This window comes from Astyanax mexicanus, chromosome 2, assembly GCF_023375975.1.
Source record: "Astyanax mexicanus isolate ESR-SI-001 chromosome 2, AstMex3_surface, whole genome shotgun sequence".
Lineage (NCBI taxonomy): Eukaryota > Metazoa > Chordata > Actinopteri > Characiformes > Acestrorhamphidae > Astyanax > Astyanax mexicanus.
In genome coordinates, this window is record NC_064409.1 from 68,058,679 (window position 1) to 68,086,595 (window position 27,917).

The 27,917-nt window shown below is 37.6% G+C and overlaps 2 protein-coding genes across 6 annotated transcripts; both read left to right on the plus strand.

The window, feature by feature from the left end:
• On the plus strand, nucleotides 1-12,135 carry LOC111191260 (uncharacterized). 5 transcript variants are annotated; one of them, XM_049474851.1, is made up of 7 exons: nucleotides 1-1,344; nucleotides 1,386-1,452; nucleotides 1,520-7,491; nucleotides 10,064-10,258; nucleotides 10,381-10,427; nucleotides 11,415-11,504; nucleotides 11,628-12,135. In XM_049474851.1, the coding sequence occupies exon 3, from the start codon at nucleotides 1,998-2,000 to the stop codon at nucleotides 2,850-2,852; it is 855 nt and encodes a 284-aa protein (XP_049330808.1). In that variant the 5' UTR covers nucleotides 1-1,344; nucleotides 1,386-1,452; nucleotides 1,520-1,997; the 3' UTR covers nucleotides 2,853-7,491; nucleotides 10,064-10,258; nucleotides 10,381-10,427; nucleotides 11,415-11,504; nucleotides 11,628-12,135. The 5 variants fall into 5 exon arrangements, with proteins under 5 accessions (XP_049330808.1, XP_049330809.1, XP_049330806.1 ...); XM_049474849.1 differs by lacking the exons at nucleotides 1-1,344; nucleotides 1,386-1,452 and having other exon boundaries at nucleotides 2,865-7,491; nucleotides 11,628-11,698; nucleotides 11,890-12,135; XM_049474848.1 differs by lacking the exons at nucleotides 1-1,344; nucleotides 1,386-1,452 and having other exon boundaries at nucleotides 2,865-7,140; nucleotides 7,384-7,491.
• Nucleotides 6,171-27,503, plus strand: LOC103026616 (uncharacterized). The gene is made up of 13 exons (XM_049475079.1): nucleotides 6,171-6,210; nucleotides 7,384-7,491; nucleotides 10,064-10,258; nucleotides 15,841-15,906; nucleotides 16,679-16,788; nucleotides 18,390-18,542; nucleotides 18,904-19,046; nucleotides 21,554-21,638; nucleotides 21,994-22,162; nucleotides 22,243-22,316; nucleotides 22,527-22,734; nucleotides 24,926-24,976; nucleotides 27,330-27,503. The coding sequence occupies exons 1-11, from the start codon at nucleotides 6,171-6,173 to the stop codon at nucleotides 22,578-22,580; spliced, it is 1,197 nt and encodes a 398-aa protein (XP_049331036.1). The 3' UTR covers nucleotides 22,581-22,734; nucleotides 24,926-24,976; nucleotides 27,330-27,503.
• Nucleotides 27,504-27,917: the final 414 nt, after the last annotated feature.

Below are 27,917 nucleotides of genomic sequence, written 5' to 3' on the forward strand. Positions count from 1 at the left end.
GTATTGACAAATATCTTTCAATTATGATTACTTATCTTAGTATCTGTATTTACATAATCATTGTGTGAAACCTTGTATTCTATATGCATAACCAATACTCACATTGTATTTGATCATTTGTATTACTCACAGTGTATTTTACACGCATTTATATAGAAGATTAACCAATACTCACAATATATATTATTTACACATATAGATAAACATTGTTTGATCAGGCATGTGACTAACACATTTATTATGGCAAATTAACCCACATGATACATAAGACGTATATTAACACATAAGACCTATTATATGGCGGACTAACCACGCGCTGCTAACACAGTAACATATGACATATAGAGCCCATTGTGGGACGCATACAGCTTATGCTTGAAGCATTTTGCTCAACTGCATGTTTCTGACTAACGGCCATCAATCATCCGCTAGTACACTCTGTACGAACTGAATTGATACAAAGGAGGCTTCGGGACGAACAGTGTGGCCTTTCTCTCTGTGCGCGCAAAGTCCTTCACCTACCAAAGCGGGAGGACGCGCGCACATAGGGAGGGCGGCACTGTCTAATTTACTGAAACAATATCACACTGTCTGACTGGACCCAGTCAATTCTTGAAACAATACCACACTGTCCGGCTGGATACAGTCAAGGCCAAACACTGATGGTCCGGTCAGACACGTGAAATGGATTACTAACACGTGAAATTACGCATGCTAACATGAGATGATTTTAGCAACGCCTCATCAGCAGGTTTCACGTCATTTGGGGTATAAACATGGAGTCCGATCAGAGGGGGGTCAGAACTTATGCGGGGACGGCTGTTAGACGGTCTTTCATGGGTGGGTTCTCCTGAATATTCAGCACTTTGTAATAAATGCTTGGTTTGCTTTCAACTTCACTCCACTGTCTGACTCTCTCTATCAAACGAACACGCAGGGGAGTTGTACCCCGGTCGAGAGGTGGGTGTTGACCCACCTTTAATATTCTTTTCTACAACAATTTGGTGACCCCGACCTCTGAACGAGTCTGACGAAGGACAGCATCCAGCACTGATCCACTCACGGCCGAACTTAACGAACCAGGTAAGCAGAGCCGGTTTAATCAAATTCTGCATATTGGCTATTTCAAATTTGAGTGGAGCGGCTGTCGGGCTGCGGTCCGGAGGGAAGCAGGAAGCATACCAATGTATTTACTCGTCTTTTGTACATATGTGAGTAGAGACAAAGGGTCTCCTCGGGAGTTGAGACAAAAGGGTCTCCTCTGGTTTTATATATAGGTGAGTTGAGACAAAAGGGTCTCCTCGGGAGTTGAGACAAAAGGGTCTCCTCTGGTTTTATATATAGGTGAGTTGAGACAAAAGGGTCTCCTCTGGTTTTATATATAGGTGAGTTGAGACAAAAGGGTCTCCTCGGGAGTTGAGACAAAAGGGTCTCCTCTGGTTTTATATATAGGTGAGTTGAGACAAAAGAGTCTCCTCGGGAGTTGAGACAAAAGGGTCTCCTCTGGTTTTATATATAGGTGAGTTGAGACAAAAGGGTCTCCTCGGGAGTTGAGACAAGGGGTCTCCTCTGATTTTAAGGATTGGGAGCTGGCGTGCCCCCCCGACTTCTGACGAGATGTTCGGATAACTGCTAGGTGTAAGCCTACCTCGAGATTGATCCGCTCGTGAATTGGTTCAGAAAATAACAAAAACAAATAAAAAACAAATAAAATAAAATATCATAAAAAGTCAATAAATTAATAAATAAAAATATATAATAATAATAATAACGCTCAGTGACGCGGTGAGTGACGCAACTTCCGGCCTGCGAACCTGCTTGCTGTTTGTTTAGCTCCTCTCTGTTTTAGATATTTGTTTACGTTTTCTACTACTTATTAACTTTTAACCGTCTTATAACCCTCCTAAACTTATAAAATCCCTCAGGTAGCCATTATTTTTGTGTTATTTATCGATTTTTGCCGTTTTTTTTGTGTGTTTTGTGCTTACTTCGAGGTAATGGCGTGTGCGGAGGATCATGCTCTCCTGACACTCAGCGAGGAGCTCGTCCGTCTGGATCAGCAGATCCACCGCCTGCTCGAGAGGCAGTCGGAGCTCCACAGGCAGAGGACGAGGCTGGAGGAATCCCGCGCCGCCGCCTTCGCGGCCGTCTCCAACCCGGTGCTGCCGGCGCGGCGGACCCCGGCGGTCGTTTGCTTCACTCCCGCTCCGGGAGGGGCCTGGGAGCGGCAGCGCGGCCGAGGAAAGCGGGTTTCCCCCCTACCTTCTCAGCCGGATTTTGCCTCCGCAAACCGGTTTGAGGTCCTCAGCTCGTCGCCGTCGCCTCCCCCAGCCCCGAGGAAAACAGATAAGGGCAGTACCCTCATTGTCGGAGATTCCATTGTTAGGCATTTAAAGGTGTCTAACGCTAAGTGTAATGCTGCAGTGTCGTGTTTTCCAGGAGCTCGGGTCCTGGACGTCGCCCGGCGGCTTCCTACGGTGCTTCGGCATCGCGGGGACCCCGGCACCGTCATCCTGCATGTGGGTACCAACGACACGTCCGCCCGGCGCAGCGAGGTCCTGAAGGAGCACTTTCGCACTCTTCTGGACACCGCTCGCAGACTGACCCGCGCCCGCCTCCTCATCTCTGGTCCGATGCCCACCTACCGCCGCGGGAGCCAGCCGTTCAGCCGCCTCTACGCTCTCCACTGCTGGCTGCGGGACTGGTGCTCTGCTAGTGGAGTTGGCTACGTGGACAACTGGGAGAGTTTTCGGGAACGTCCAGCCCTCTTCCACCGAGACGGGCTTCACCCCAGCCGCCTGGGATCCACCGTCCTCTCTGGTAACATTGAGGCGGTGCTACGCCGGGACTGACTGGCTCTAACCAGTCATACCGGCCAGGTTAGTGGTCTAAGTAATGGGCAGTTTAGTAATATACATTGTTCTAATGAGTTATCTTGCCACTTTCCTGTGCATAAGGCTGTGAGTTTTAATTAGGTGCCTTTTTCAGATACAAGTGCATTTTTACCTTGTAGGATTGAGACTGTGTCTGTCCCCCGTGTCGCTCGAAACCGAAAAACTCAGAAAATCTGTTTTAATAATCTTATTAAAATTAAAACAACAGCATCCGTCTCTCAGAGTACCAGCAGCGTCCGTATGAAACTAGGGCTATTAAATATAAGATCGCTAGCACCAAAATCAGTTATTGTTAATGATATTATTACTGATAATCACCTTAATGCACTATGTCTGTGTGAAACCTGGATTAAACCTGATGAATATATCGCTTTAAATGAATCTACCCCCCCAGGTTTTAGCTATTTCAGTTACCCACGCAGCTCTGGTCGTGGCGGTGGTGTTGCCACAATCTATGACTCAATGTTAGGTATATCTCAAAACTCACAATTGGATGCTAAGTCGTTTGAAGTTCTTAGTCTTAAAGTAGCAGGCCCGTCTCCTGCTTCCAAAACGCAGCATTCGTTCCTGCTTATAACACTGTATCGTCCTCCTGGACCATACTCAAATTTTATTAGTGAATTTGCTGACTTTCTAGCAGCAGTAATTCTTCTTTCTGATAAGATCATAATTGTCGGAGACTTTAATATCCACTTTGAAAAGGACCAGGATCCACTAAAAATTGCATTTAAATCAGTTTTAGATGCTCTAGGCTTTAAACAAAATGTAATTGGCCCCACTCACCGATGTAGTCATACATTAGACTTAGTTTTGACACTGGGTATTGAGGCTGAGAATATAGTTACTCTTTCTCAACATGACTCAATATCCGATCATTATCTAATTATGTTTGAAATAGTTTTTAATCAAAATATCCTCCTCCCGCCCCGCTATATCAGCAAGCGTAAAATAACAACCGCAATTGCTAATGAATTTGTAAATAAACTCCCCGACTTAACCATCTCCCTTCCGTCCTATGAGCATGATCTCGAGCACAAAACAGAATATCTACAAACTGTGCTCCGCTCTAAACTTGACCGCGTAGCGCCGACAAAAATAAAACAAATCAGGGATAAAAAGCTAGCACCGTGGTATAATGACCACACACGTACATTAAAACAAACCGCTCGTAACTTTGAACGTAAATGGCGACACACAAAACTAGAATTTTTCCGGCTAGCATGGCAGCATAGTCTCACAGACTACAAAAAAGCCCTAATTAAAACAAAATCCCAGTATATTTCATCGCTTATTGAGAAAAATAGAGACAACCCTAGATTCCTTTTCACTACTGTGGCTAAACTCACCGGCAGTCAAAGCTCCGTTATCCCTGTCGACATTAATAGTAATGATTTCATGAAGTTCTTTGATGAAAAAATGAATAGCATTAGACAAAAAAATCAGTATCACTCCCAAAATTTACTTATAGATATCGATGAATGCTGCTCCAGCTCTGAGACACATCTAGAGTGTTTCAGCCCGGTTACAGAAAAAGATTTATTTAGTGTAATTAACTCATCAAAATCAACATCATGTATATTAGATCCAGTACCCACACAATTATTAAAACAGGCACTGCCAAAGGTGGGAAAATCATTACTAGAAATAGTAAATTCATCCCTTAGCATGGGCTACGTACCTAATTTTCTTAAATTGGCGGTCATTAAGCCCATTATCAAAAAGCCAAATCGGGACCCCCGCGAGCTTGCTAATTATAGAACAATTTCTAATCTTTCCTTTATAGCCAAAATCCTAGAAAAAATTGTGTTTAACCAGTTGCGCTTGTATCTACAACGTAATAGTATGCATGAGGTTTTTCAATTTCAATCAAAACCATAGTACTGAAACAGCTTTACTTAGAGTAACTAATGATTTACTTTCAGCTCTTGATAGGGGCAGTAATGCCATCCTTGTACTGCTAGATCTGAGTGCTGCCTTTGACACCATAGATCACGCTATTCTACTTGATAGGTTAGAAAATCTTATAGGAATTAAAGGATCAGCCCTCACCTGGTTCAGATCTTATCTGAGAGATCGATTCCAGTGTGTTTATTTAAATAACGAATGCTCTTATCAGTCTAGAGTAAAATATGGTGTCCCTCAAGGATCAATACTAGGTCCATTACTCTTTACTCTTTATATGCTACCACTGGGTAAAATTATCCGTAGGCATGGTATTAACTTCCACTGCTATGCTGATGACACGCAACTTTACATATCTGCTAAACCCAACGAGGAGCTCTGTACAAATCAAATAACAGACTGTATTAAAGAGATTAAAAATTGGATGACACACAACTTTCTCTTACTTAATTCTGACAAAACTGAGGTCCTTCTATTAGGTCCTAATATTGATAAAAACATAAATGTTAATACTGTAGACATAGACGGTCACTTAATTATACCTGGGAAAACTGTGAGAAACCTTGGGGTCATCTTTGACCCAATTCTTTCATTTGATGCTCACATATGTAGCATAGTCAAAATTGCATTCTTCCATTTAAGAAATATAGCCAAAATCCGCAGCATACTCTCTCTGGAAGATGCTGAGAAGCTGGTACATGCATTCATAACCTCCAGGCTGGACTACTGCAACACGTTGTTGGCTGGAAGTCCACATAATTTACTCCATAAACTCTAGTTCAGAATGCAGCCGCAAGAGTGCTTACCAGAGCTAGAAAGTTCGATCACATTACACCTATTCTTTCATCCCTACATTGGCTACCTGTTAGATTTCGTATAGATTATAAAATACTTCTCCTGACGTATAAATCCCTCAATGGTCTGGCCCCGCATTATCTACAGGAACTCCTTACTCCTTACAATCCGCCACGTTCACTCCGCTCCCAAGACGCTGGCCTGTTATTAGTCCCGCGTATTAGAAAAAACTATGCAGGAGGAAGAGCGTTCTTTTATAAAGCTCCCCAACTTTGGAATAACCTCCCTATTGATATACGGGACTCAGACACACTCTCAATCTTTAAGACTAGACTCAAAACATTTCTATTTGCTCAAGCTTTTGAGTAATGTCTCATTACAATTTTCTTCCTCTTACAGCTTATCTAGCAAGTTTAAACCCTGTCCTAATCATCTGCTTTCTCTTTCTCTCCCCATGTCCTGAGCTGCTGCTGCCAAGTGCCCATCACATTCCAGCAGAGTTTTATAAAAACATTCTAACCCCTTTTTTCTTCCCTCCCCTCTCTGTTCTCTCTCTCTATCTTTCTTACATGTGCTGAGATGCCTGGCTGGCCGGTCGGCCTGGATGTGTCCGTCTGTGGTTCCAGCTTTCAGGAATCAGCCCTGTCCTACTACTCATCAGAATTATTACACAAACTTTCTAACTTCTGCTTTTTGTTTCTCGTTCTTTCCTTTCTGTTTTCTCTATCTATCTCTTTTACATGTATGGAGATGCCCTGTTCCTGATGTTCCCAGCCTGGCTCTCCACTGCCCGCTGTGTTGTACTCCAGCTCTGCAACCCTGCACTGATTAACATTAACACACTCAGTATCTGTTTCTATATTAGCCATAGCTCTATAGTTTGTGCCCATCACATTCTTATATTCATAAATTAGTACCTGTTATATTAGCCATAGTTCACATTAATTCACTGTACTGTTTTGTTCTGTTATTTGTTTGTTGTTTGTTATTTGTTTGTACTGAGCGGGTCAACCCGAGTAGGATGGGTTCCTTGGGTTCCTTCCAAGGTTTCTTCCTCTTAAAGGGAGTTTTTCCTTGCCACTGTGTCACCATAAAATTGGCATCTCTGTGGTGCTGCTCATAAGAGGCGTGGACCTGTTTTTCCTGTAAAGCGGCTTTGTGACAACCTTTGTTGTAAAAAGTGCTACATAAATAAAATTGAATTGAATTGAATTGAATGTATAAGACTAAACAACAATAAGATAAAAGATAAGTAAATAAAAGCAGCATCCGCAAACAAGATTTAGATTAACCCCGGACATACAGATAAGTCATTTGGACTTACTAAAAACATTGAAAGGCCTGATAATACAAGTAGGTTTTTAGATAAGACTTAAAAACCGTAATGGTGGGAGATGCTTTAAAAAAAAACAGGCACACTATTCCAAAGTTTGGGTGCTGCAACGGAAAAAGCTCTGTCACCTTTTGACTTTAGTTTAGAAAGTGGCGTCTCCAAGAGCAGCTGATTTGAAGATCTTAGGACTGTTCGGGTTGAATAAGAACACAGAAGGTCAGCGATATATGATGGAGAAATGACATTTAAGGCTTTAAAAACACTTAATAAGACTTTAAAGTCCGTTGTGTATCATAAAAATCCAGCTATAGTGCAAATACTGCAAAAGACAGTTTTGTGATATTGATCATATCTACATTGTTAATTTCTGTATTGTTTCAATACCAAAACACACATAATTTGTATGAGAGTTTGAGTGGGTTTTTGTGATGCTATAATGTTTTGGTCTTTCTCTTGCAGCTGCCCGGCCCACAGCACAAAGAGCTTCTGCTGCAGCAGGCCACACAGTGCCTCACACACCTCCTCAGAATAGCAGCAAACAAGAGAAGGAACTTCATCCTGGACCAGGTAATTTGTTTAGATTAGTTAATATAATTTTATATATGGTTAATATACCGGTATAGATAATGTTATTGATGTAGTTTTTAGGAAAATCCCATTTTCCTTGCTTTATCAATAGAAGTGAAATTGAAATAGTATACAAAACATTTTATCTAAAAACTTGTGTTTACTCCCCAATACTGGAAAAATTATCTATTTAAGCTAATTTGATACCCACATAGTCTAGTTTAGACCCAATAAGGTGTGTCAATCAGAATAATGTTTTGGGAAAACTAGGGTTTGGCAATATGGATAAAATTTAATATTTCAACATTTTCTAGCTGAATGGCGATTTATACATTATATATTTATTTATTTTTTTATCCCATAAGGTAATAACAAAAAGACACTGAGAAAAAACTACATGTTCCAGATTCTTTACAGGCACTTTTATTAACAATCAGCTGTAGATAAATGTGAGACATGTTCTAGAGATGAAAAGATCAATCAGCTATATATCTGTATCAGAAGAGAAAGAGAACTGTCGGTGCTAACCGGAACACAACATAGTCTATAATGACATCATCTCATCTTATATCTTGTATACAATTATTTCAAAACATTTTTTATGAACTTGATATTTTGGTCAGTCCTAGGGAAAACAAACTTACAGTGGCATACAGAAGTTTGGGTACTCCTGGTCAAATAGTTTGTACTGTGAGTAAAAGATGCTAAAACGCTGAAAGTGTTGAAGCAAAGGAAAAAAAAAAACAGATCCTGAATGGTTGATACATAACACCCCCTTAGGCTTGTGTCAAAAATGTTGGGCCCAATCGAATTAGATTTTATTTTTTCTTCAAAATTCAGTTTTATTTTTATTAGTTTTTTCCCCCTGTTGTATTCTTTTATTTGTGCTACTTCTGTCTTCTTAACCACACATTTAGATTTCTCTAAATGGGTCAGTGAAGCAGTGAAGAGAACACTGGATCTTCTTGACGTGTGCTGACGTCTGCTGTTCAACAACGTACCAGTTCTTGTAGATGTAGATCGCAGAAGAAAGGAGTCTCAGAGATTGTTATTGCAGGAAGGTTGTAGCTTTATTCGGATAGTTGTTTAAAGCATGGACACTGAGCAAAGCATGGTCCAGCCTTAGTACAGCCTTACGGCTGTCCAGCAGCTCTCCCAGCCAGTCTCTCTCCAGCTCACCTCCAACACCAACGCCCTCTCTCTCACTCTGACCCTCCAAACCCCAAGTAAATAGTCTTAGGTGGCCCATGAGCCTAACAATAGGTTATCTTATTACCTGGTCTCTGGTAAGAAATGGTCTCTGGTAAGAACTAACACAGAATCTAACAATGATTAAAAAATTATTACATTTTCAACACCCCCCATCACATTTAAGATTTTTAGGTTTTAAACAGTTCACTTAAAGTTCATTTAAAGCTGGAAGCTTGTTATTTGTACTGTCCCACACCAGCTAACCAACTACATTTCCGCACACCAAGAGGAACGTCACATATATACATGAAAAACAGAAGCATTTAGGGATTTGTAATAACTATAGATCCTGAAATGACAAATTTACGGGTTTTGGGTGGCAGTATGTGTATTGTATTTCCATGTTTGTACCTGAATTCCAACTATGTTTGCACTGTTTTTCTTTTGTTTCTGTTATTCTAAAACTGTAAAAAAAAGGCATTTACTAATCTTACATTTACATAATTTTAAAGTGTCAAAATAGCGTTTTCAGCTCATTGCATCTTCTGCAAAAGTTTTCAGTGACAGAAAGGTTATCTGTGCGATTGCCCAAACTATTATTTCAGGGCACAGTAATGTTTGAAACATTGCAGTGGCATGTACATTAATATGATTTTACAAATTAAACTGTGTAACGTAGATATGATTTCTTACGTTGTTTTTACCAGTAACTTTGAAGCATGGCTGAAGTACATCAGTCAGGAAAACGTGTGCCTGTGTGCACGTGTGCGTGCATGTGTGTGGTGGGCTAGAGATTTGCGTCTGTGATGATTTAAAGGCTAAAGCAGGATTTGCTTTTTTTTTTTTTTTTTTTTTCCATTCCGTTTAAAAATTATGCAGCAGCTTAAATTATGCAGCAAAATGTAACTGCTGCACTATTTACAGTAGCCAGCTACCGAAATATTCTACTAATGATTTATGTTTTTGTTTTTTTTAATGGACTTTAATACACTTAAACTGCATTAAACATAGATAATTACAATGCAAAAGTAATCATAAATTTTTTACAATTAAAATAGTAGTACATTTGTGTGTTTTTTGTCACTTGTCTAGGGATCCCTTGATTTCTCATACCCCTTGGAGTTTGGAGGGTCATATAGCCCTAGCACTTCACACAGCTCCTCTATCCCAACAACAATCGAGACACTGTACCCCCAATTAGTGGGGATAGGGCTCAGTGTGAGGGACATGTGATTGGTGGAATTTAATTAGTCTAAAATATGGCAGTATTTTGGACAGACCCCCAGCAGTGTGGTACTTAGTTAATACATTGAATTCATATGATCAGCTTGTTTTCTCATAACTAATTCTCACCTGTTTTCTTCATTTTTCTGTATTACAGTGAGCTTCACACTTCCAGAGCAGGGGCAGCTTCTGGAGGAGGTACTGTTTGTGGAACTCTGCCGTGAAGAGGTGCAAAAACTGCTAACAACTTACAAAGAGGAGGCCAAACGTCTCCTACCCGCACCCCCAAAACGCAAGAGGCATCAATACAGACACAACAAACTTCACATGAAGTCACGCAGCAGAGCATATGGTGAGAGAATTGGAGCCGTGTGGGAAGAGATGATTATGCTTGTCATTATGATGCTGCTGATGCAGATCCAGCCTGTTGTGTTGTTGTGAAAATTAAAACAGATTGTATCCATTTTCTTCCAGGGTGGAGCCAAAGCTCACAGTCACAGTGGGGACACCAGAAACAATATGTAAGTTTACTCACCACACACAGGACTGTGCAAAAGTTCAAGTGGCATCTGTGTAAACGAGCTCCTGATCTGCTCAGTAGAACACATTTTTTAATTTTACAATAAATCTGAATAAAAATCGTACATAAAGTACAAACATCACGGTGTTTATTTAAGGCTCTCCTCATTGAAGTAGAGTATTATTTATAGTGATCATCAGATCAGTGCCTGGTTTGGTAAATCAGTGCTGATTAATGTTAAATCAGGTGTTAAAATTTAACGCATCCACACAGATACACTATGTCCAAATGTTTGTGTACACATCGTTTAATGAGTGCATTCACCTACTTTAATTTGCACCACTTGCCAACACAGATGTGCAAATGCACACAATCAAGAATGCAATAAAATCCTCACAGCAATGCTCCAAGATCTTAGTAGAAAATCTTCCCTGGACAGAAGAGATAGTTACTCCAACAAAAGCGGGATAAACTGTTTTTTATTCCTCTGACTTCAGAAAAAAACTATACGAACCAAAAACGAACCGGTGTCCCTATATATTGGTTTAGATAGCCGCTACTTTAAAACACATTTCTTGTTACTTTTACTGTGTTTATATGGGTTGTTGTTAGTGCTGGACAATATAGTCAGAATGTACAGCACAATATATTTCTTCATTTTGTTTCATACGACACAAATTTCCATATCAACATGAACAGTATAAAAGCTACTATGGGTGGGGTGTGTAAATCACGCACTGACAGACGTGGGAGATATAGTAAAATATAATATCATGAAATTTAAGGACATTTACAGGATTTACACTCTATTTTAAAATGTACAGTTGGGTCAGTGTTATTTTAGCTCTTATATCTTGGATATCTTGAAATAAAGCATTGTGGTACTTTTACAATGAACACTAATTGCAGAGATAAATTGCTTAAGAGCTTAAAGCTTTTGACCTACTATATTCCTATGTTATTTATTTATTTATTTTTATATGCTCAGGGTTGGCACCCTTCTTTATTTGCACAGCCTTATGGCCGTAACAGTGATCCACAGCGGTACCGGGATTACTACCAGCCTTACACTGGACAGGTGAGCTGGAATTTGATTGTGTTGAATATGCAGATAAATGTATATTTTACAGAATATTAATAAAATAAAATCATTATTAGACCTAAAGCTAACTTTTTATTCCCTCATTTTCTTATCTTTCAGTGGAACACCTATGACCAAACTCATGGTTACTACAGCAATCAAGATTATTATTTTGGAAATCAAAGTTTTTGGTAAACCTTTAAAAAATGTGACGTGTACATTTTTTATTTATTCTATTAGTATCTGTTAAACGTCAATTTTTATACTGTTTTTAGAATTCTTGTTTTTATATAGTTTGTACATATATTATATAGCTCTGGAAAAAGTAGACCACTTAAAAATAATGATGGATGATCACAAGCCATCCTTTTTTTTTTTACAGGAGTGGCATAAAGTTATACAAAAGCAGTGTGTAAGACTAGTGAAGGAGAATGAGCAAACACACCACAATTGTTTTTATTACACTCTATTTTGTTTTATTTGAAATTTGACAATTCAATCTTACAATTTGGAAAGCTATGCAATAGTTTGCGGAGAACTGCATACTATATTTGTGTTATGTTGATAAAAAAAATAAAATGTGCATTTCATTTATGCACATATAAACATAAATTAATGTATCTTATTATCTACTGTTTTCTCTGTTTTTCTCACTTTGCATTGCATTTTGTGTGTATATTAAACTTCATCAGTCCTCACTAATTGGTATACACTGCTCCTTTGGCTGAAGGTTCTGACCTTCACAGTTCTGACCACAGGGAGGCGCTTTCGTCCAACTGCTGCTTCTCTTAGAATCCGCACAGTGATTTATCACATTACCACATGGTAAAAGTTTAATTATTCACATTCACTGCCTTTTTATTATTACAATAGAATATCATAGAAAATGGTACCATTTGAAAGACAACAATATTTGAATGAATCATGATCTCAATCATTTTTGATAGTCAAGATATTGTCTATTGTGTTAATTTGTATGTTTTGTTCACATATATAACAGTGAACAGTATTTTAGCCAGTGATGCAATGACCAATGCTTCAAAAACTGACTCAATACACACAACACAGTGTGGACTGCGGTAGGTGATAAAGTTTCTATTATTTATTTAATAGTTGACTTTAAAAGGGTATAATTGATTTGCTATGATATTCTACTATCATAATGTCAGTAGTTTGTTTAGAAAATACCATGTTAAAGTATATTAGATTAGAGGAAATTCATTCAGACATCATTCTTTACATTTATTTCACTAGAACCGTCAAGCTGCCTCTGCTCCTCCTTTAGCATTTTGAGCTTAGATTGATTGGTTATTTTCCAATTAAATCCACATTAATTTAGTAGAGCATTAAACTAAAAATCTGAGATGTACGTGCTCGACCCTTGCCCTGATCTCCTCCTCTATCGAAAACGGCTGCTGCTCCATCTTCTGTGTCAGCACTCTGAATACCTTCACGTGAATTACTGTGTTAATGTGTTAATAGACTACTGCGCGTATGACGTCACGCGCCTCCCAGTGACGTCACGGAACGAGACGGCGCGTGACGTCAAAGCAGTGTTCTGTGTTTGTGGACGCTGCTTCTAAACAGAGCACTCGCCTGCTATCTGTTTCTATCAATATCTTATTAGGTTAAGGTAGATATGCAAATATACCTGCTAGTCTAGCTAAGTCATAGCCGTCAAGTCTCCCGTTTGGGCCAAGAAACTACAGTATTTTACTCATCTTTCCCACCGTCCTATTAGTATATTTCCGTAAATTTCCCATATAATATAAGCCGGTTCAAGGAGAAAGTCCCGCCCTGTGTGTTATTAAAACCAGATCAAAACAAAGTTATAATGCAATGTGCAAATGTGTTTATTAATTTCTCAATAACATTCAGCCAGCCTACAAGGAAATGCACATCTTCTTAAATTTAGTCATCATTATTACTTTTATGATAGATCTAATCTATATTTTAATAATTTAAATATTTAAATAATAAAATATTCTGAAAATATATATCTTCAACAAGTTTATAATTATTATATATTTTTATTTGAAGCTGGTGGTATGTTTCTGTACAGGACACTGTGATTTGACAATATGCAGATATTCTGGACATTTTATCAGAAACAGAATAATTTTAGGAAACATATTGGAATAAATAATCAAATTGATTGATATTATATGAAATGCCCATTTACTAAATATCTTAAACATTGTATTAATAGTATTTTAGACCAGCTATTTTGATTTTATAGTGTTACATATTTAAAGCAGCTCTTATGAGCCAGACAACTGTCACACATTGCATTAATTTTGTATTATCTTTATTTCCTTTTACAGTGTACATTTGGACCTAATTCTTATAGCTGTATATTTATAAAACTATACTTCTTTACGTTATATTATTGTTGAAAATAAGAAATTAAAAAACAGTTTCACGTTGCATCATAACTTTGTTTTGATCTGGTTTTAATAACACACATCCTGCATCAGTAAAATGTTTGTTTCCTTTATTCATGACTGGAATTGACTGTATTTGTCTATATTGTTGGTAAATAAGCTCCGTGAAGAACTGCGCGCGGCAGGTGTCTCGCGGCCGGGGAACCGATGCCGTGGTCGGCTCTCCCCTGCGCGCTGTGGAGATTCCACCACCACGGCACAATCTGCACACTGTACTGTACATCTAACTGTAACACTAGTGCATTATTATCAGCAGGTTATAAATGTAGATAACTGATCATCTTCACCGCACCCCTGTAACTGGTCAAAAGAGAAAAATGATTCTTTCCCTCTGAGCTAATTAGTGCGCATAAGAAATCGTGAGCACGAATTACAGAAATCGTTCACTCGAATTACAGAAATCGTGAGCACGAATTAAATAAATCATGGGCACGAATTGCAAATCGTTCACTCGAATCAAAGAAAACGTGAGCACGAACTGCTATATCGTTCACTCGATTTAAATTTTTTTTTTTATCCACGGCCCCTCCCGGGTTCCGTAATTATGAACATATAACAATTATAAATATTTACAGATTACGTCTGTAACGTTTAATGTGTTAATGTGACATTAATCAGGGACACTACATTTACAATCTCAAACACATCACCCCTGCCAACACACTTCACACAGCTTCACTACGCCTACAGCAATCAATACCAGAAGCAGTGAATCTCTGCTACACTTGCCCACATTGTGAGCTCACCTGTCCTGTAGGAACATCATATTCAGTGATGGAGAACTGAGAGGGGCAGAGAGCCAGTATCTGTCCTAACAGAGAAACACTGAGGAGAACCTGGAGCTCCACAGAGCTCAGACACTTCAGCAGCTGTTTTTAGTGTTCTGTGTTATTCGATTTCAATTCTATTGATTTTTAAAATATATAATATTTAGTAGAATTGGCACTGTATTGTAAATATAAGAGGTGTGTGTGTTCGCTGCCACTTTTTCGCCGTATAATACACACTTGTTTGAACAGATATGAGATTTATTAATTTAGCTAGATTGATACTGTACACAGGTAACCTGTATTTATTAATCATTTATCCAGTGTTAGTGTGAAATTAGTGTTAGTTAGTGAAATTTACAGAGATGACTGTTATTAACTTAGCTAGATTAATATTGTACACAGTTAGGCTGTATTTATTAATAATTTCCCCAGCGTTAATGTTTATAGCTTTCTGAAATTAAGAGATGAGTTTTATTAACTTAGCTCATACCTGTCAAGTTTTGGAACTGGGATATTTTTTGGGGGGATTTGGGTTGTTTTTTGTGCAACTCATGTGCTGGGTCAAAATCTGGCAAAATTCATCAACCCAACATGCATCAGTTGACCCAGCAGCTGGGCTGTTTGTGCTTCGACCGTCATCACGTTAACTCCTCCTCCACCATTTCGCGCCCAGACAGGCTCCATGCTCCTTCAGCAGCTCGCACATGCTCTAGAGAGACTGATCATCTTTGAGGTAAATATTTAATTCACGGTGTCTGTGTTGTGTTACATAGCTAGTGTAAGGACCCCAATTCCCACTTTATCATTAACTATCAGCTTTATTTCACTGTAAATAAACGAATTAGGGGGAGTACTGCTAACTGGTTTGCTAGCCAGCAGGCTAATTTGCTAGCTTAGCTTAGTTAGCTTAGCTTTTTCGTGTAGGTCTTTGCAAACAACAAAATACATGCTAAACTGTAAAAAAAAAGAGCAAAGGTAACTTAAATATTCTTTCTTGTTCTCCTTTGTGTGTCTGTGTGTGTGTGCCTGTGGTAGTGTAACTAGTGTGTTCTCTTGTGTTGCTCGAAGGAGCAGAGGAAGGCTTAATTTTTTGCTTATCTTGTGTTGTATTTGCTTCAGATAAATGTTTTGTTATCAACACTTTGACTGAGTGGCAGCTGACAGAACTTGTAGAAAGATTTAAAGGTAAGAAATATATTTTTGCTATATTCAAATATATATTCGACACCCATAGCATGTCAAGTCTGCATTGCTACTCATAGTGATAAAGTTGGAGTTGACTGCATTCCTTTTTATAACAACTCTGGCTAGCCTTCTGACAATTTCAAATTAATCTTTTTAAAATTTTCAAATCAATCTATAAAAATATTTAATTTTGATAAAAATACTAAGAAAACATTTAATTTGTCACTTTAGAGTGCCTGCAGTGGAGCGAGGCCTGTGAATGTTCTATGAATTTACTAAGGTGCTAAGTGTAAGCATGTGACACTGCTTACCTTCTTTAATGCTGTCAGTCCTTCTGCCTGCTCTAAAGTGCGATATTATAGCTATTATAGCTATATATATTTCTTGATTAAAAGAAATCTAATATCAAGTTGTATATTTTTATTAAGAGGGTTAAACCAAGAACTGTTACCTTTTTTATGTAAAGTAATTTTGGTGATGGAGCTTTTTGTAGCTAATTAACAGAGCAATAAATTATGCGTATAAAAATAACATTTTAGAAAATTCTTTTTTTTTTATTTAATACCCAGCTCTATACCTACAGTGCATGGCATAGACCTGGTTTATAGACTATAATAAAAATAACCTAGACATTTTCAGTTAATGAATAATCATTTAAGTAATTGCAAATATGATTCTTAGCTTAATATACTTTATTATTATTTTTTCTCATCATTCTGTTTTGTAAAAATAAATAATAGTGTATGTATTGTTTTCTATTTTTGTTTTTCAGAGGAGGGGATTGATGAGGAGAGTTTTCTTCTTTTAGATGAGGCTACCATCAACCAGTTGATACCAAGAGCTGGACCTAGGCTGAAGTTCCTCCAAAAATTTAGAAACTTTGTACGTAGTTAATAAGCAGAGACGTGAGAGGCTCAGTTCTATTCTATTATTTCTATTTAATAGTATGGGAGCATGGCATATACTTGCTTTAAGTGCAAAAAACATATTTCAGGGGGTATCAAGAGTCTTTTTATGCATTTCCGTGCAGTACACTATCTAAACTCAGCAAATGTGGTGCCTACTGAGGTTACTGCCAACAATAATAGGTGACCTTATCCCTAAGGATAACAAGCATTGGGAACTTCTACTTCTCCTACTCTTGTGCATGGAGTTTGTGCATCTTTTCCCCTTCGCTTACTGTATCAGCGACACTGTACTTAAGCAAAATCATTGAAGAGCATCACTCCCTCTTTCTGGAGCTCTATCCTCACCTACATTTACGACCAAAGCACCACTTCATGCTCCATTCATTACCCAAGAGTCATTCAAAAACTCGGTCCATTGAGACAATTCTGGGCAATGAGATTTGAAGCTCGACATACATTTTTCAAACAGGTTAGCCACGTAACTTGCAATTTCAGAAACATTTGTAAAAACCATGGCATTTCGCTATCAGATGATGCAGTGCTACAATTTCCTGTGTGGAACGGTGCTGGCCAATATTGAGGGATTTCAAGAAATCCAAACTGGTCTAGAAGGTATTCCCCTTTTTAGAGAATTGTATATACCAGCCTGGATTACATTTAAGGGAACTGAATATAGGGCAGCCATGACTGTATTCCTGTCCTATGATCCATATGGTGAGCGTCAGCTTGGTCTGATACAATCAGTTTTACTACTGGAGCAAACATCACACATGCCAACAACAAAACTTTTTTGTAAAGAAATGGGAAACGCAGTGGTTTGACAGGCATTTATTTGCATATAGTGTGATTCCCACTCAGGTTTTGGCAGCTGTAGATGTGAGTGAGCTGCTTGATCACCATCCCCTTCATGCAGCCAAGTCATACAGAGAGGATGATGACAATTTATACATTTCCCTGCGCTATAGACTTTTTAGGTAATTAGCTAACTGTCACCATGTCTGTTTAGGTGCATGTATGACTCTTGTAAGTAGTAATTTGACAGGCGTTTTATATTAAATGCAAAGGCCTAGTTTGAAATTGTCCCCAATAATATTTTAGTTATTATCTTCACATGCTGCATAATGTGTCCATTGCTTAAAGATGATCAGTATTTGCCTACTGGGATGGGAAGAACTACTGGATCTCTGGAATGGGATGACATGATGTTTTTAAGTTACTACTGGGATGTGATGAGTTGTACTGTAAGTATATTTGGTTTAATCACTTAATATCTATATGCTCCATATACATTCTTTGTCACCTTCTCAAAGTGTGCTGCACCACTGTCCAAATGTATTGTAACAAATGGTGTCTCGACTATTCATGTCTTTTACACCATCCATACTGTATTCAACCCACTAGTCTAGTGTGGCAAAAACATGCATAGAGTAACACATTAAGCTTCAAACCTTTCAACTCTGGATCCCCTTTCATCACCTTGTTCATTATTCATCCAGGAGTTTACATTCTGATGCTCAGCAAACTATTCTAGGCAGTATTAACTGTTTATTATATTAACCTAAATTTTATGTGTAGGTTGGATCACCTGTTGTTGCGCCTGTTACCCCACCTACAAGCTCTGATGTCATATCAACTGCCACACATCCAGCCCCCATGGAAGAACAAGCAGCTGCATCTGTGGTACCAGTGAATCAGCTGATACAGACTATATACATCATTCCACAGTTTGTAAGTTCTACTTTCAAGACTTCGGTGTCACTTTTTTTAAATAACAGTAGACTGTGTAATTAATGAAAGCCCAACTTTGCAAAACTGAATATATATCTTGTGTATTTGAATACTAAAAGTAGTAGGAAAATTGACATAGTTAAGAAATAGTAATTTTCTTGTAAATTGACAATGTATTTGACTAGCCTTTTTTCGCTCTATGTTTGTTTTATAGGATACTATAGCCAATTCAAAATTTATTAACCAATTAAGCCAAGCTATATTTTGCTATATAATCTCACAACAAAATAATGATCCAGTTTAGATCATCATCCCTAAATAAATAAATCTGCAATATTTTCTTTTCTTTCAATTTTCTCAGGATGTCCGGCAGGTTCTTGCAGGCTTACCGGATGGCAAGCAAATTGTTCAGAGCCTTGAGGATGCTAATGTTACCACAACTAGCCAGAGACGTCTTCTCGTCCGAATTCTGGTGTCACACCTTATTGAGAAGTTTGGAGAGAAGTGCTTAAAACTATTTTTTATATATATATTTTATAGGGTTTCTGTTAAATATATATAATATATATAATATATATAAATATATATAATATAATTGAAATTAAAATGTACTTAATTTGCATACTGTGACATTGTCCTATATTTGCTAGGAAGAATTAATCTTTCAACTGGATGACTTTTGAAATTGCACACAAAACAGTTATTTACAAATGATACAACATGTTTCAGCAATATTTTAAAGGAGCAGTGTAGGGCTGGGCGATATGGAAAAAAATCTTATTACGATATAGTTTTTCATATCAGCCGATATCGATATGTATCACGATATAAATCAAATCACTTTCTGTTACACTTAAAGGTTTCTATTTTTACTCAGAAGTGACAGAATAAGGGAGTTATGGACAAAATCACTAGCAGGCTCAGAGCCTTGTGGACAGACACTAGGATGTTAACATCTTGCCAGGTGGGTACAGCTTTTAAATTAATTTTAAAAAGGGGACAAATATATAAACTAAAAAATATGTAAGACCCTTTACATTATATGTCTGTTTAATTTAAATTGCAATAACACTTTATTTATTTTTATAAAATTATATTTAATCAAAAGATCATTCCCCTCCCTGAATGCAGGCAACTACATAAAGCAAAATACAAGAGTATATCACAGTGTTCATTTTGACAGGTGATTTTGATACAGTCTTAGTCTTTTCACTAAAATGTATAATAGTTTTAGTTACATTTTAGTCTATCGGATATTATTAGTTTTAGTCAGATTTCAGTCTAGTTTAATTTTGGTCATATAAAAAGTATGTATTACATATGTTTTACTGTTTTTCTATTTTCTATTTGTTGTAATTTTAGATAATTTACTGCTTATGTTTTTTTTTAAATAAGAGCCTTTAGTTTTTTTTTCATTTAAATTAAGCTAACATTTAAATATTTAAAAAAAAAAGTGGCCTATAATGGAGGTGGGAGGAATAAAGTCAAGTTTCTGAAATGATCCACTTCTACTGCAGTACAGATTTATACTAACATTACTGGCTTTCAGTAGACTAGACTTACATTACTTAAGTGTATTTAAAACTCCAGTTCAGTAACAGCAATGTTTAGCTCAGTTCAAATACAGCTAGACAGATTATATAATCTTCTGTATTTAGTAAAATATCCAGCATAACAGACTCTCTATCTGTTAAAAACTATAAAACACAAAGACAGAGGAGAATGCTGCCCTCAGGGTTTTCTAACAGAAACAGTGAGAGTTAGGAAAAAAGATGGAAAGTGCTTCCTTTCTGTGTGTTTATATACTAACCCCTCACTCGTGCTGAAGTTAACCTTAATTTACACGAAACGTGGATTAACACGGCTAACGTGCGTTACCCATTAGTTTATTAGAATGTAAAAAGCAGTGAAAGCATCTTAGCTAATGATGACAGATTGCACAGATCCCTTTTACACCTAAACATCGCTAACTTTAAACTGGAGACAAGCTAATCTAACTAGCAGCAAACAGAGCAGCGTTTACCTGCCTTCAGAAATCTGAACAAGCTCACCTCTCTAAATATCTTGGAGACGCATGCCTCATATTTAAAAGGTGAGTTTTCCAGTGTAGCGCCGCTGAATAGTATAAATGAAGTTTATCCAGTAAATGGGAGAGAAGGAGCCGCTATGTGAGGAGTTCAGAGTGGAGGGGCTCGGGGGGTGGGGCGGAGGGGGATGGTGGAGAGGGGAGGGGAGGGGTTGTACTGGGCTGAGCAGCAGTTCAGCGTGCTGCCTGATCTCGTGCTGCGCCTTTTCACAACGCTACTTAAACGGGAAATAGAAAATTTAGTTTATCGAATTTCTCGCCCCGACTTATCGCGATATATAGTTTCCTCGATAACTATCGATATCGTTTTATCGCCCAGCACTAGAGCAGTGTTACATTTTATGACATAAAGATGATAGAAATGCTTACCATTAGCATTGTCAATGTTGAGATATTAATTAAAAACCCAAGTCCTGTGTTCATTGTTTTGATTATGTTTGGTTTACATTTACTCCACAAAAGTGCACATTGCATATCGACTTGCACATGATTTCTGTATTTATGTAACTTATCAGTTCAATTCCACTGTTCCTTGCCTGCAGGTGACCAAGGCACAATCTGTGCTGACGTAAGCTTTTGCAAGTACATGCACAATAATAAAAGTTGCCCAGCAAATATAAAAAATAGTTAAATGGACTTTGCTGTGTTTTTAGAAGAAATAAGTCAACAATATAACTGCAATTATTTTTTTATTATTATTATTATTATTATTATTATTATTATTATTATTATTATTATTTGTTTCAGCCAACTCAGGAACAGGAACTACTTTATGGATCATTACCAAATCAAAACTTTGAACACAAGACTCGAGTAATACATTAATCTGAACAAATCTTTAATTGTAAGTATTTGTCATAGAATTGAAACAATCCATTTAAACTAGATTTCACCATATGTGTAATGTTTTTTTATTCTGTTACAGTCCTTCATCAGAGACCAAATTGGCCCTGGCATCGGATTTGGTTCAGTCATTTCCATGTTTGAAAGACTCATCAAGCTCTGGAAGAGTGAGTGTTTTTAGTAAAAGGTCATTGAGATTTATTTGTGGTGTCAAACAGACTCCAATTCGATTTTTAAGCTCATCTGATATTTTTTTCTCCTTGTTCAAAGTTTTTATGGGTCTTTAAAAAGTGGAATTTGAGGTGCCTGTGTGCCTGTAGTGTTTTTTAGTGATGGAATGTGGAGAAGTATATATTGAACTTGAATGATGAAACTACTAACTGATGGAGTAAAGCTCAGTCTTTCTAGCAACGCTTCCATGCTTTTTGATGGCCAGTGTTACTGACTAAGCAGCATGAACAATAATTTGTCAATTCTTGAGGACAGACATAGAGTCAAACAATGACTATGATTTGTTGACAGGAAATATGGTACACTCCAGGACGATACCACCGGCTAGCCACTGCATTCCTGGAAGAAAGACTACGGAACATCAGGAAGAGGCTTAGATCGATCAGCAGGTCACGGAGCATGGCACAGGCATCACCTCAAACACCACGTGACGGTGCTTCTGCAAAAGCTCTCATACCGGGTAATTATTAAACTTAAAAAATGGTTTGATGAAGCAAAACATTTTTTAATTACTGACAATATTCTTATTTTTTTTCACAGAATGTAGCATATCAGATGAACGTGCGGCACAGCTTAAAGAATGGTTGAGGAACAACTCTCAGCCCCTTAGCCAGGTAGAGACCTCATATTTTATTGCATTGTATAATAATAATAATAACAACAAAAACAGCGTTTGTTGTTATTATTATTATTATTATTATTATTATTATTATTATTATGTGAATGTATCAGTTAAGGACAAGCTTACAGTAATGGTTTTAAGTAGATTTCTTAGTAAAATAACAATTTGCTAACATGTTTTATTGTAATATTTATTATTACAGGGGCTGTGGAGAGGGGCTAAGCTGTTTATTTTCAACAGATTTCCGTTATTTTAGAAATGGAGAGACTGCGGGCGGCTGCAGGCGGCATTCGTGCCTTAGCCAGACAACTACACAACTTTTATCAGGGAGCCATGGACGTCCTGCAGATCTTGCAGAGACTAAGTGCCATAATTTTAGCTCTGCTAAATATTTTTAATAATAATAACAGGTATGTGCAGCGATTTAGGTAGGAAGTGCTCATCAGCTTACAAGAGTTTAAACTATGATTATAATAACTGGTGAATGAACAAATGTTATTGTTAAACCACACATTCATGAGATTTTCTCTAATAGATAATATATTTATTGTTCAGGGGTCAGGGTCGCCTCCCTCAGCGAGTGCTATTGGCTGATATTGTCAGGGTTTGTGACGGACCGCCTGGGAGGCGGAGAAAGAAGAACAGTAGGAGAGTTAGCTAGCTGGCTATGCTAACATCCAAACAACCCGCTCTCCGGCCCTGTCTGACGGGGTTCTCCGGGGGAAGGGGGTCCGTTACAAACCTTGGAAACATCAGCCAATAGCATTCGCTGAGGGAGGTAACTCTGAGCCCTGGGGGGTTTCCAGAAAGCAGGTTAAGTGACAAAACCGGGTAAGTAAACTCAGAGTTAACGGAAACTCTGGGTTTTTCGTTCCAGAAACCGAGCTTAGAGAGAACCTGAGTCAGTTACTATAGCAACTTACGCTCTGAAGCTAACCTGCTCGCTGGCAGGTTAACTTAAGGCCCTGTCCCACTGCGATTGCGTCAAAGTACGTCCAAATGTCAGTGGACGCAGTTTAGTGGATATTTAGTGGATATTTAGACGCAATATGGACGTAGTTTAGTGGATATTTGGACGGCACCGTCCAAGTGGACGTAGTTTAGACGTTGCCGTCCACTTTAGAAGCAAAAGTGGTTTTGGTACCTCCCAAAAATTTCGGAATAGACGGCGACTAATATGGACGTACTTTAGTGGATATTTAGACGCAGTATGGACGTATTTTAGTGGATATTTGGATGGCACCGTCCAGGTGGATGTCGACGTCCATAAAAATATTTTTCTGGCGTCCATCGCTTTTCCACACTTTCAACACTACAAAAACTGACATTTACTATAGACGAATAAAATATATACGCAAAAAAGCAAAAATAGGTCATAGATCATAAAAATTGATACATAAAAAATAAAAAATTGTATCTTATGAAGAAAAATAAATTTGATCAATAAAATAATAAAAATATTTAAAATGAATAATAAAATAATTAATATAAAATAAAAACTTTATTTAAAAAAGTTAATAAATCTAACATTTAAAACACAATCAAAGGCTTTCTAATAGTGCGCAGAATAATATCAGTTTCAGTTTCAAATCATTGAAACAGCTCACCCAAACCTCAACCTATACTTTATATTCATTTATATTTGACAATATTTGATTAACTTTACAGGTCCTTAATCATCTTCATTTATGTAACTAAACTGAGTTTTATATTATCTGAAGCCTCGCGCTGAATTCAGCTCCGCGCTGCGGAAGAGAGAGAGAGAGAGAGAGAGAGAGCGCAGCGCGGCGCATTTCGCCTGATTTCTCTTAAATAAAAAACAGTAAATATGTTAATTTAGTACAATTTAATACCAAATATTGTAATACACTTGATAGGACCTTATTTATTCAATTAAATTATCGCAATGCCATATTTGGACGCAGTGCGTCCATATTTTGGAAGCACTGCGTCTACTCAGTGGACGCAGTGTTTTCTGATAAATTTGGACGTACTTTAGTGGATATTTAGACGCAATCGCAGTGGGACAGGGCCTTTACACCGAACTCAGGGTTACACCTTCATGCAAACGGATCCAGTTGATATTGAAGCGCAAATTATTCGCAGAGCTCTCCGTCCTGAACGAGTAATTAGACCCAGATTAGACGTGTTTTTTAGTTTCTCCTCAAACGTTACCGTTTTTCCTCGCAGTCAATGTTATACCTAAACAATATTTTAAAGTTAATGTTTGTAGGTAGCCGTGAGCGCGCTTCAGCTGAGTTTAACCTAATCAGAGTTGAGTAACCTAACTCTGATCAGCTGCTGTGGAACTGAAAACTCTAAGTGTGACGCGGTGAGGTAAGTCAACTCGGAGTTCAGGGTTAGGTTTGGAGTTTGTTGAACCCTCTTTCTGGAATACCCCCCAGATCAGTTTAGGTGAACCAGAACTACCCCCATTGAAAACTCCACACAAACTGGTAATTCGCAGGTAATTCGCTCGAGATCAACATTCTGTTCAGCGCGTACACGATTCCCTTTGTTTTTGCTTGCGAGTTCCACATTTGTGCTCACGAGAAGTTAATTAGGTTAAACACCGTAAACCCAAACCTAATCTTTTTACAGAGGCGATGGTGAAGGCGATGGAGAACGGAGAAACTAATTCCCGTAATTACAGTAAGTTGTATCAGTGCACACACTGCTTTTCAGTTTAAAAGCTAAGTAGTACTTCAAATCAAGACAAATCAGGTTATGAGGATTGAAATTTAGATCTAGCTTAGAAGTTTAAATGTAGTCCATTTCTCTTTTAGAACCCCAAATCAGAAATTGTTGGGACATTATGGAAGTAATATATACAGGATTTATTTTTAGTTTTAGGCACCAAAGCACTAATCAATTTATCTCAGAAATATGAGTGTTCTACCTAAAAAAAAAGCACCACATATGATTTGAACAGATGCAAATAAACATAATACATACAGTAAAAAGTAACAAGGAATTCTTAAGTATGTTATATCCTGTGAGCCAAGCTGAAGAACAAAGTGTAGTTCCAGATTTCTACTGTATGCCCTCAGCCAGCATGTGTATATGTTCAGTTCCATCAGCAGCTCACCTGATTTACCAAATTTAACAATTGACCAAACCAGGAGTTGATATGATGAGAACTAGAAATAACTCAGATGAGGAGAGATTAGGAGAGGTTTTAAGGATCCCCCCCAAAAAAAAGAAAGAAAAAAAAAATCTTCTTGGTCTCTGGGTCTAAACAAAGTTGCCCAAACACCACAAATTATGTTGGGTATGTTATGCTCTAAATATATCCACACATTCCTCATTTAAATCTCCTACGGACAATTAAATGTGGCCCTTTATTGTTTTCATAATTTTGGAGCAGTAAAAAGAGATCCCAGTCCTTAGCAGTCAATACTAATATACATAAACAGGGGGAGTAGGAGCGGGTTTGATATTGGGGGAGACGCATCTGCTTATATGAATCAAAGCCCACCTTATAGTCTCTTAGAACAACATTTGTGGAATTACCTTTAATCACAAATAAACCATTATTATCTGTACTTATTGTTTATTATTAGTTACATTCAAGTAAAGGTAACTTTACAACCTCCACTTTACATTTACTGTTTTTAGAAACAAATATGCATGCAATGTCAATTAAATACATATATGGAAAAACAACTGAATGTTTAAATTAATATACTAGATGTTGTTATTATTATTATTAGTAGTAGTAGTAGTAGTAGTATTATGTATTGTACTTCTTTTGATGGTGGTCTTTTACGTAAAAGAATGTAACCTTATGTTTCATAGAGATTTTTGGCAGATGTTAATATAAACGTTAGATAACCCAAAACCTCCTAGTCTGTTAGTTTCATGAGCTTTTACTAAAGGACTAGATATATTTCATTAGTAAATCTAAGGGGCTAAGGGATTTTAACAGGTAAACTCAATAAATGAGTGTTTATTAGCTGATAAGCTGGATCCGGTGAAAACACACAATTTTAGTGCAGTGATCAGGTTTAAGAAACTGCTTTAAAAACTACCAACAAAAAGTATCGTACTGAAATCTGTCTATCCACCACATCCAGCTTCTAGCTATCTAGTTAAGCTAGCTAAAGGAATTTTCCTTCATTTTAATTTACAGTAATCCTGCAATCCTGGTCTACAAGTCACAATGACTATCACAAGCTCACAGAGGGTATGATCTGTGGGTTTTGATTTGTTTATTTTTAACCATCTATAAGAAATAATCTCAACACAGTTTACATGGTTTGCTCCGTTTCCTTTCTTTTAGAAAAATCTCTGTATATCCAGATATGTTTTAACGTCAGCTCGCTGCACCCCGCTGCTGAATCTAAAAAATAAAACTTTACAAATCCTCCAAAGCGAGGGGGGGCTTCCCCACACTCCGCAAAACCAGCGAGCTGATTGGCTGTTTCCATAAGGGTCTTTCTTCCTGAACCGGCTCCGTGACTGGCGCTAAGAGATTTCCCATTTACACAGCATTCTGTCTACTCATTAAAAACACAGCTGAGCTGAGAGAAACGATTTGGTCCTGGCGATGCCCCTGTTCTGCGGTATCATTTTTTTGGGGGGGGGGACGAATCCACCTGTTTCTGATATTGGATGTCCTATCCCCCCCCTGGTTCCTACGCCTATGTACATAAATAAGTATTTCAAATATTCTTTAAGTAATTGTTTATTTTATTTGGACTCTTTTCAAGTATTAGAAACAATTGTTAAGAGGTTTTGGAATGTGGGCCGAACTCTAGGCAAATACATAAATATACATCAAGCTATTAAAAATGCACAGATTGGTGTCAGGCAGCCGTTTATTGTGTGTTGTGTTTAAACCCTGCCCATCAGGTATCAGTCTTGTATTCTGTCTTCAGATTCCTCTGTTCTGATTGAGAAAGAAGATATCAGAGTGTATGGATATGAGCTGCTGGTCTATGTAACTATAAACATATATACACACACAAACGTATTTCATTGTAATGTGTTTGTGTGCATATAGGAAGGACGGCGAGAGTACATAACTTCGATGCTGGGAACGGACGCTGCCTCTTTCACTGATCAACAAAGCGAGACTGCAGAGCTGTTTTTTCGCTTCCCTCTGTGCAGTGTTTACTTGTGTGATTGACTTGTAATAATCTAATATATTAATAAAATGGCTTTGGATCACACCTGGTCTAGGAATTTTATGATAGGTGGTGTTTTATACCCTCATTTTTATAAAGTAAGGAGCAGATTTTTATTTTGAAAAAGTGAATACACAGATGAACTGCACATTCCAAGAAAACATGTCCTACTACAGGCTACAGGGCACTAATTAAATGTCATCCATTTAAATAAAATCATTACATTTACGGATCATCCCCTTTGACTTTAGTGACAGTCACAAAGTGACTTAAATTGCAATGAGAGGATTTCATATATTCACTCTAAACTTAAAAGTGATAAAAAAAAAAAATTGTATGAACAAGTTCATTTTTTGTTGCTTCGACGTATACTAGTGCAAACCTTAATATCCAAATACTGTACTTCAATACCCAGCATATCTGTGACCTGCTAGAAATGTGTTAATTTGGGGTGGCAAAGCCAC

Coding starts and splice junctions, on each gene's coding strand:
- LOC111191260 (XM_049474849.1), top strand. CDS start 3,135: ATGAAACTAGGGCTATTAAATATAAGATCGCTAGCACCAAAATCAGTT.
- LOC103026616 (XM_049475079.1), top strand. CDS start 6,171: ATGCCTGGCTGGCCGGTCGGCCTGGATGTGTCCGTCTGTG. Junction 6,211..7,383: donor CCTGGATGTGTCCGTCTGTG/GTTCCAGCTTTC, acceptor TTTCTCTTGCAG/CTGCCCGGCCCACAGCACAA. Junction 22,317..22,526: donor ACTCTCAGCCCCTTAGCCAG/GTAGAGACCTCA, acceptor TTATTATTACAG/GGGCTGTGGAGAGGGGCTAA.